The sequence below is a fragment of the Sinocyclocheilus anshuiensis genome, unplaced genomic scaffold (genome assembly GCF_001515605.1).
Source record: "Sinocyclocheilus anshuiensis isolate Anshui unplaced genomic scaffold, SAMN03320099.WGS_v1.1 scaffold227, whole genome shotgun sequence".
In the NCBI taxonomy this organism is placed as follows: Eukaryota; Metazoa; Chordata; class Actinopteri; order Cypriniformes; family Cyprinidae; genus Sinocyclocheilus; species Sinocyclocheilus anshuiensis.
In genome coordinates this window covers 3,061,749-3,071,796 of record NW_015549590.1, presented here as the reverse complement: position 1 = coordinate 3,071,796, position 10,048 = coordinate 3,061,749, and the positions used below count along the sequence as shown (strand labels likewise).

At 37.5% G+C, this 10,048-nt stretch overlaps 1 protein-coding gene across 2 annotated transcripts in view; it reads left to right on the top strand.

Moving 5' to 3' along the window:
• The window catches only part of LOC107658125 (cytoplasmic FMR1-interacting protein 2-like), a 40,830-nt gene that overhangs the window by 14,033 nt on the left and 16,749 nt on the right, over window positions 1–10,048 (top strand). For both annotated transcript variants that reach the window (XM_016446572.1, XM_016446573.1), the window contains exons 2-15: window positions 1,455–1,604; window positions 1,703–1,792; window positions 5,427–5,504; window positions 5,926–6,027; window positions 6,343–6,524; window positions 6,637–6,733; window positions 6,971–7,099; window positions 7,181–7,285; window positions 7,375–7,463; window positions 8,088–8,325; window positions 8,408–8,700; window positions 8,769–8,916; window positions 9,008–9,161; window positions 9,280–9,436. In XM_016446572.1, the coding sequence (XP_016302058.1) occupies window positions 1,488–1,604; window positions 1,703–1,792; window positions 5,427–5,504; window positions 5,926–6,027; window positions 6,343–6,524; window positions 6,637–6,733; window positions 6,971–7,099; window positions 7,181–7,285; window positions 7,375–7,463; window positions 8,088–8,325; window positions 8,408–8,700; window positions 8,769–8,916; window positions 9,008–9,161; window positions 9,280–9,436 (1,979 nt within the window). In that variant the 5' untranslated portion in view covers window positions 1,455–1,487. The remainder of the gene's footprint in view (window positions 1–1,454; window positions 1,605–1,702; window positions 1,793–5,426; window positions 5,505–5,925; window positions 6,028–6,342; window positions 6,525–6,636; window positions 6,734–6,970; window positions 7,100–7,180; window positions 7,286–7,374; window positions 7,464–8,087; window positions 8,326–8,407; window positions 8,701–8,768; window positions 8,917–9,007; window positions 9,162–9,279; window positions 9,437–10,048) is intronic.

The following is a 10,048-nucleotide window of genomic DNA, read 5'->3' as shown; positions in this document are numbered from 1 at the left end:
ATAAAAATGAAACTCCGCCTATGATTTTGCTGTTACTCCTTTCGAGCCGAATTTCACAAAATTGGGTGTGGGGAGTAGAATTATTTATTTATTTCAATGAATGTAATCGATTAGATATCATAATATTTAGGCTATAATATTATAAATCAGGTTGGTTTGTATTGGTGACGTAATATGTAAATGATATGCGTGCGGCCCGCGAGACTTGCACTTGGACCATAGTGCGGCCCGGTGGAAAAAAAGGTTGAGAACCACTGGTGTAGTGTATAAGCTAACAGGCTAATTTGGTAGTACTTAAAGGGATAGTTCACCCAAAAATTAAAATTCTGTCATTAATTGCTCACCCTCATGTCATTTCAAACCCGTAAGACCTTCGTTCATCTTCGGAACACAAATTAAGATATTTTTGATGGAATCTGAGAGCTGTCTGACCCTGCATAGACAGCAACGCAACTGAAATGTTCCCAAGTCCAGAAACGTAGCAAGGAGATCTGTAAAATAATCCATGTGACATCAGTGGTTCAACCGCAATTATCCGAAGCTACGAGAATACTTTTTACATGAAAGAGCTTAGTTTAGTACTCACGGATGCGTGCTCTTAGAAAACCCTATATATCAGAAGTTTAAACTAATATGGTTTAAAACGCTTGATTTCAGCGGGATAGACATGATAATCAGAACCAAACTGATGTTTTTTTAGCAAAGTATCTAAGATAAGAGCTGGAAAAGGGGGCGGGGAGCAGCAGCTCATTTGCATTTAAAGATTCATGGATGAAACCAGCCTGTTTGCTTCCACTCAAAATAGGCATTTTCAAAATGATATAATAAATGATCTGTGGGGTATTTTGAGCTGAAACTTAACGGACACATTCTGGGGACACCTGAGAATTATATTACATATTGTAAAAGGGGGAATAATAGGTCTCCTTTAAGACACGTGATGTTTAAATTGCTGTAGAGAATTATGAAATTTTAGTGGTATCTAAAATTTTAAGCCTTAAATATGGTGATTATACAGTATATCGTTATTGTGAAATAAAATAACTCATATTAGGATTTGGTTCATATCACCCTGCTTTATATTATTTTAACTATTAATTTGGTTTATTGACAGAATCTGTAGCCCTAATTAATAATCACTTTTTAAATAAATCCATATGTTTCTTAAGTAATAAAATTAGCACAACATGCATAACATGTAAAAGTTTCATTTATTCTTTTTCTTGGAATTTGCTGGCAGCCACATCAGTGCTTGTGTTTGGAGACTAATTGAATTCCTCCAGTGAAACCGAGTGAAAGACTTTAACTAGAGAGATTTCTTCAAGGTCATGACTTTTTTTCTTTTCAAATGGCAGTGTTTCATAGACTGTGTTTCACTTAAACGTGGAGTTGATTATCCTTGTCCAGCATCCTTGTCTGGTGGTGTTGAAGCTCATTGTCTATGTTTGTTTCAGATTGGGCTGTTTTGTGAGTGAACCTGTGTCGCCATGACAACCCACGTGACCCTGGAGGATGCGCTGTCCAATGTGGACCTGCTGGAGGAGCTTCCCCTCCCAGACCAGCAGCCATGCATCGAACCCCCACCGTCCTCCATCATGTACCAGGTACATTTACACAAATGCATTTTTTTTATATTTGTTGTTGGATGTAGAGTTCACAGTAAATTTGGACATAACTGGACTGACCTTCTGTCTGTTACTAGGCAAACTTTGACACCAACTTCGAGGACAGAAATGCGTTTGTCACTGGTATTGCCCGCTACATTGAACAAGCCACTGTGCACTCCAGCATGGTGAGTAGAAGGAGGACTTTGTGAAACAGCACATTAGAATTGCTGGTCATGTGACCAGAGCAGCAATAACGAAAGGATGTTGCATTATAACAAAGCTGCTCTTTATGGTTCTTTCTGAAATCTTTATCAGAAGGGCACTGAGAAGCAGAAACAGTCATTCAGTTTATCTGATGTAGGCTTTTCTTTGTTACAGCAAAATTTAAATCAGCCCAGAGCAGTGCAGTCCCCTTCCCAAAGCTTTTACTTACAAAAAAAACATTACCATATTTTAGGTACTGTAATAAAACCATGTTTTTCCAACATGTAAACTGGCAATGTCATGGTGTTCTGTGAAGCACCTTGAAGTAACAGTTTGTGGTTAATAAGATTTTTTTTGTCTTTGTGAATAAATTAATACATTTATCCAGTGAGAATGCATAAATTGATCAAAAGTTACATTTATAATATTACAAATTATTGCTATTTCAAATGAACACTGTTTATCTGAACATTCCATTCATTATAGAATCCTAAAAAAAGGAATCCACAAAAATATTATGCAGCACAACTGTCGTGAACATTGGTAATAATAAGAAATGTTTTTTGAGCACCAAATCAGCATATTAGAATGAATTCTGAGGGATGTGACACTGAAGACTTTAAAATACATTCAAATAAAAAACAGTTCTTTTAAATTATAAGAATATTTCACATTATTACTGTTTTTACTGTATTTTTAATCAAATAAATGCAGCCTTGATAAGCAAAAAACAAATAAATACCATGGTATATAAATGATACAGATCACAAAGAATCAGTACCAGTAGTTATTTTCTGGTTCTGTCATGGTATTGCAACAGTACTTTTTTTTTAAGGTTTTGTGACTTTTTAGTATTTGACTGGGAAATTGGGAAGAATGGGGGAATAGTTATGGATTTAATGAATCAACTTATCAACTATTAAACAGTTTACTACAAAAAACTTTCCTATTCCAGATCCTTTTTGACTATGACACATGAGCATGTAAAATTGTATGTCAAGTCAGTCTAAATTTGAACTTGGCTTTCATTATCCCAAACATGGATTGCTATGTGTGCATTTCTGAAATGAACATCTCAAACCATATCAACAGATTTGCAACAGTAATGACTATTTAAGGGCCAGGCATGTGAATGCTGGGCAAGATATTTTGTGCCATATCAAAACCCCATCAGTTTCAATTCTGTTTTAGCAGAGGCGTGAGGCAGAGAGCTCAGGACAAACACCTTTTCACAAAGACACCCTTGTTTATGCTTGTTTTGTACAGTTTTGTTTCTGTGGGGGTTTGTGCTGGATAGAAATGGTATTGAAGGAGCTACTCCACCTCTTCCTCTCACAGCTCAGTGGCTCGTGGATGTGCGTGGACTGTCAAACAGGAGTGCACATTACTCAGTGAAATAGAGAAGTCCTCAAGGACTGGAGGTCTTGTTTGCTTCAGCTAAATCTCTAATGAGAGCATAGATGTGGACTTTGTATGCTATATGTAAGTGGCTGGATGAATGATGTGGTCTCACTAAACTTGGATTTAGGAGTAAATACAGTGTTTGCAAGGTGAACAGTGTAGGCCTATTGAAATCAAACCCTCATACTTTGTTCTTTGTCTCGTCTCACTTTTATACATTTAAATCAACTTAACATACAGACTCTATTCAGATGTTCTGTAGATGATTAATTAGTAAGGTTGACAAGTCCAGTGCTTTCAGTGACGACCAAAGACCACAAGGGGGTCTGGGGAAAAATTCAGAGAAAAGAATTATAAAAATAAACTATTTAAATGTTAAATTACCAAGTGTACATTTTTATTTCACATTTTTATTACTTATTACCATATTACAATTCCATGCTTCTTTCTATATGCTAAATTTGACAAATTAATTCATAATCCTATTATACATAAATATATGTATATCATTTAAATTATAAACATTGTATTAAATATTACTTAGAATATTTATAATATATTTTGTAGCTGTTTTTCTTTTATGTAATCCAGCTGTTTCTGAAAAATGCAAACTTGTATGATCAGGTAAAGCTCTAACAAGCATAACCATTCAGAGCTTCCTCAAGACTGTTGTTAACTAGTTGTTTAGGCAAACTACTGACTAGTTTTGCAAATATTTAATTTGCAAAGCCTTCGTTGTAATGCTTGCTGAATGCTACTGAATTGTGATTGGCAGAAATCCAGGTTACATGTTTTATTAACGGAAAGTAGAGCATAATTAGGGACTCTTATACCCAGTCTACAATAAAATGTATGCAGCACGACATGACAAAACTGAATTGCTGCCACTCTAATCAGCGGAACTGTCTAGACTGCAAGGGCTCTGGGGCCTCATTTATTAAAAATCAAACTTGATGGGAAAATTTGCGCAGCTGCACGCAAACTCTGACCCATGCGTACAGACTTTTTTTTCCTGGAGAAAGAAAAGTAATGAAGTAAACAATGATTTTAAACTGTTTTCATTTCATCATATACATTTACATTAAATATTCCACGCTCATTAATGGAGATAAGCACTGAAATTACATAAAGTCATAATGCAGAAGTTAAACCAAAATTATATTAATTTAGACATAGCCTATTTGTAGTGGATACGCTTGATTACTTTTCCTGTTGCATTTTATGTTTTAATGACAGCGAGGAGTGCTATAGGTGCACAATAATTTATCTTTAAAGTAAACTGCACATCTCATGTTATGAGAAAATATTTTTAGCGAGAACAATGATCAATGTTGCGCACTTACTTCGATATTGTGGTGGACACTGCTGGATTCGGTGGAGCGGTCTATTGTCCGGTTTGAATAGGACCAATGATAATAGCTTACTGTACAACCACAGCTGCACGGAGGTGTTGATGTCGTGTGAAGGCATCTCCACAACATTATGAAAAATACCACTGTATTTGAAGGATACAACTTGAAGAATATGGTAAGATTTGCATGTTTCCTTTTTAAAATAATTTGTCAATGACGCGCAGAGTCAGATAATTGTATTTACACTGCAATAAATATAGGCCTATATTTTTCCACTAAAAACAGATAAAAGATGTTCACCTTATCAGCAAAACTGCATTAATTTAATTTAATTAGATTTTTTTAAACAATTGAAATATTGGGCCAGTGGAAATGAATGAGATCAACTCTATTCTAAATTATTTTTCTGAGAACTATTTTAAACCGTTTTTTATGGATATTTTGATATATTTATTCTAAAACATAACAAGCATGGTTTTATAAATCAGAAAACTTTTGAGCATACGCAAAATCTAGCTTTTGTGCCTACGTACACTTTTAGGATGAAATCTACGGAGAATTTTATAAATGAGACCCCTGGTGATTCTAGGTTTGGCGTCTCTCCCTCTGTCTATAAACTTTATATACCATCATTGCTGCCTTGCAAGTGCTGATAATTCCTGTAAGAAACCCAGATCTAGTTATACTATGTAGCAATAATGGTCACTTCCAGCAAAAAAGTGTGATGGATTGTTGTTTCTAAGCATGAGGTCAGAAAAATTATTTAGCGCACATTTACACAGAATTCGCAGGAGGTTATTTGGCTGGTTCCTGTAAAGTTGTTGTTCATTTTCCTCTTTTTCAAACTGTTTTTTCTTCTCAGAATGAAATGCTGGAGGAGGGGCACGAGTATGCCGTCATGCTATACACCTGGAGGAGCTGCTCCAGAGCCATTCCTCAGGTACACACACAGACACACGTGACATCCAATGTAGTAACAGTGCTCCGATGTGAGGTGTATTCTCAAATGCATGCACAATTTGGCCTACTGGCCCACATACAATTTTACTATCAGGTGTGTCATGGTGCAGAAGAGGAACTCGATAAGAATGGGCTAGAGTATCATCTATTAACATATGCATAGATTTATTGAAGTTTGTGCCAACATTCAAAAGACTATGTGCTAAGTCTTGTTTTTTAAGATATACTGTCTGTCCGAAGAGAATCTGAACCCTTTTTCGATTGCTTATCTAAAAGATATGATTGAAAGGACCCAGTTCAACAACATGATTGCCCTGCACTCACTACAGAGAAAAGGCTCATTATTCATAATCTGAGTTCTGAATCCTGCCGGTTTAATGACGCCCTCTTGTGCATATCAGGTGAAGTGCAACGAGCAGCCAAACCGAGTGGAGATCTATGAGAAGACTGTGGAGGTGCTGGAACCTGAGGTCACCAAGCTCATGAAATTCATGTACTTCCAGGTGAGAGAGGAATAAAACTCTTTGACCTCTATTCACTACTTATTAATCCACAAATGTCATGATTATTCATCAAACAACACTTATTGCTCGTTATTTATTTCTTATCTCTTTATTTTTATTTACTTACAAAAAATAACAAATGAAGGCAGCATTCCATTTAATTTCTTAATATTTATATACATAATTAACTTCTCAAATAAAGGAGTGTATTAAATAAGTAGCATAGCATATTTTTTGCTGTGCTTTCAAAATTGGTATTGAGAGTTGTGACATTTAGTTTGTACATGGCTTTAACATTGATATCCCTCCTTCTAGCGCAAGGCCACTGAACGTTTCTGCAGCGAGGTAAAGCGACTATGTCATGCTGAGCGCAGGAAGGACTTTGTGTCCGAGGCCTACCTCCTCACTTTAGGAAAGTTCATTAACATGTTTGCTGTACTGGACGAACTGAAGAACATGAAGTGCAGTGTTAAAAATGACCACTCTGCTTACAAGAGGTATAATGGTCATGCTTAAATTTAAAAGAGTCATTAAAACACTGTGACATACATACACACACACGTGCAATATTTAAAAAGGTTCCATATTTCTTCTGTTTCTTCTTTACAGAGCAGCTCAATTCCTGAGAAAGATGGCTGACCCACAGTCCATCCAGGAGTCCCAAAACCTCTCTATGTTTTTAGCCAATCACAATAGAATTACACAGGTACGTTTAACTTCAAATATGGTCATATTTATGTTAAAGGAATAAGCAATAAGAACTAAAAACACCAAAAAGGAACCATAAAAGTGGTCCATACAGCTTCTGTAACTATATGTTAGGCTTGTGTGAGGAACAAGTGATTTTTCATGAATAGTCTTGTCTTCCCCCAAAGCTTCTCCGTTCACTATTCATTTGGACATTTGCGTGCAGTGTGTCATGTTTTATGTGATGTTTGTCCAGTGTCTGCACCAGCAGCTGGAGGTGATCCCAGGTTATGAGGAGCTGCTGGCTGATATTGTCAACATCTCTGTGGATTACTACGAGAACAAGATGTACCTGACCCCCAGTGAGAAACACATGCTGCTAAAGGTGAGCGCATCCATTCCTGCTGAAGCTTCTTAGCCTTGGCTGAAAGTTCTTTACAAATGAAGGCATGGCTCTGTGTTTCAGGTCATGGGTTTTGGCCTATATTTGATGGATGGAAATGTCAGCAACATCTACAAGCTGGATGCAAAGAAAAGGATAAACCTTAGCAAAATCGATAAGTTCTTTAAGGTGAAGACAAACATTCTGGTTCTCTTGAAAATTGGCTGTTTTTTGTCAAAATCCTCTGAGTGTAACATTTGTTTTGGTTGCCTTCACAGCTTCAGGTTGTGCCCCTGTTTGGAGACATGCAGATCGAGCTGTCACGATACATAGAAACAAGTGCTCACTATGAAGAGAACAAGTCCAAGTGAGTGATTGACTACTTAAGATAAAAAGCACATAATGAATGACATGATCTTGTAACCATAAGTGCATTGTTTTTCATCTGATACCAGTTCTCTTGTTAGCATTACCTGACTGGTTAATGAAATATTCAGAAGTTTTGGCTCAGTAATTTGTTTTTAAATATATTGATACTTTTATTCAGTATCAAGAGTGACAGTAAAGACATTTATAATGTTTTCATAAAAAGATTTCTGTTTCAAATAAATGCTGTTCTTTTGAACTTTCTATTCATCAAAGAATCCTAAAAAATTGTCACAGTTTCCACAAGAATATTAGGCAGCACAGCTGTTTTGAACATTGATAATAAATGTTGAAATAATAGAAGTGTTTCTTGGGCAGCAAATCAGCATTTTAGAATGATTTCTGAAGGATCATCTCACACTGAAGCCTGGAGTAATGCTGCTGAAAATTCAGTTTCTACTTGATAGGAATAATTACATTTTAAAATATAGAAAACAGTTGTTTTACATTGTAATAATATTCCACAATGTTACTGTTTTTACTGTATTTTTAATCATTAGTGACTTCTTTCTAAAAGTGTACATCTTTTTAGTAGTGTCTTTTTTCCTCTCTCTCTCTCTCTCAGGTGGACCTGCACTCAGAGCAGCATCAGTCCGCAGTATAACCTGTGCGAGCAGATGGTGCAGATCAGAGACGACCACATCCGCTTCATCTCTGAGCTGGCACGCTACAGTAACAGTGAGGTGGTGACTGGATCAGGGCTGGACAGTCAGAAGTCCGATGAGGAATACAAGGAGCTTTTTGACCTGGCGCTCAGAGGACTGCAGCTTCTGTCCAAGTGGAGCACTCATGTCATGGAAGTGGTACGTTTGGGATCATTTAAGCCATTTTAAGCATTCCAGTTCTCCATCTATCTCACATTTGAACTGTCTTCTCTTCCTCTAGTACTCTTGGAAACTAGTCCACCCGACTGATAAGTTCTGCAACAAGGACTGTCCGGGCACAGCTGAGGAGTATGAACGCGCCACACGCTACAACTACACCAGCGAGGAGAAGTTTGCTTTGGTGGAGGTCATTGCTATGATCAAGGGTCTTCAGGTTCTGATGGGCCGTATGGAGAGCGTGTTCAACCAGGCCATCAGGAACACAATCTACTCCGCCCTGCAGGACTTTGCACAAGTGACCCTGAGAGAGCCACTCAGACAGGCTGTGCGCAAGAAGAAGAACGTCCTCATCAGGTAAGATGTACACCACATAAAAAATACATACTTTTTTGGGCATTACTTATCTCCTTGCTTCCATATAGTGTACTTCAGGCAATTCGTAAAACCATCTGTGATTGGGAAGCAGGAAGAGAACCTCCTAATGACCCCTGTCTGAGGGGAGAGAAGGACCCCAAAGGAGGATTTGACATCAAAGTTCCTCGTCGCGCTGTTGGCCCCTCGAGCACACAGGTCAGTTAAATTGGGTTTGCAACATAGATGATATTTAGTGCTGTTTATAAAGATTGTTTCTGAGTAATATATGTTCCTCCCTGTCCTGTAGCTCTACATGGTGCGCACCATGCTGGAGTCTCTCATCGCTGATAAAAGTGGCTCTAAAAAGACTCTTCGCAGCAGTCTGGATGGCCCCATCGTTCAGGCCATAGAGGACTTCCTCAAGCAGTCTTTCTTCTTCACCCATCTCCTGAACTTTAGTGGTGAGACAACAGCAACAGTTTTCTATATTGCAACCGTATCATCTTTATATGTCAATATAGACTGAGAAATGTTGCATTCCTTTCATGATGTTCTCATTCTCTCATGACTGGCTGTTAGAGGCCCTGCAGCAGTGTTGTGATCTGTCCCAACTGTGGTTCCGAGAGTTCTTTCTGGAGCTCACCATGGGCCGTCGCATCCAGTTCCCCATTGAGATGTCCATGCCCTGGATCCTCACCGACCACATTCTGGAGACCAAAGAGCCCTCCATGATGGAGTATGTGCCACATACACACAGTTTATACTGGTTATTAAGCTACACTAGCATTCAGAAGTTTGGAGTCAGTCTTATATTTATTCTGTGTTAGGGATGTGTTAAAATGATCAAAGGTAACAGTGAAGACATTTCATTTCTGTTACAAAAGATTTCTGTTTCAAATAAATGCTGTTCCCTTTGAACTTTCTATTTATCAAAGAATCCTGAAAAAAAATGCATCACAGTCTCCGTAAAAATATTACGCGGCACAACCGATTGCAACATTGATAATAACAAGAAATGTTTCTTGAGCACCAAATCAGCCACGCAGCAGCCGCTTGCTTTATTTAAAAATAAATAAAATGAATTTGTGAATGTTGAAGCTTTAATAACAAATATTTATTGGGAGTGTGTATGCTGGGATTTCATAAATTTCATGGAGAAAAAAGTAACGTAACTAGTAATGCAACTAATTACTTTTGAAATAAAGTAATCAGAACTAGGGCTGTCAAAATGGCTGAAAAACTAAATTCGAATTTTGTACTTAAATATTGTCAGGGGTCTGGGTCTGGTGTTTCTCCCTCTCACCACCAGAGGTCGCCATTTCCCATCCTCCCGGACTCCTTTACCTTG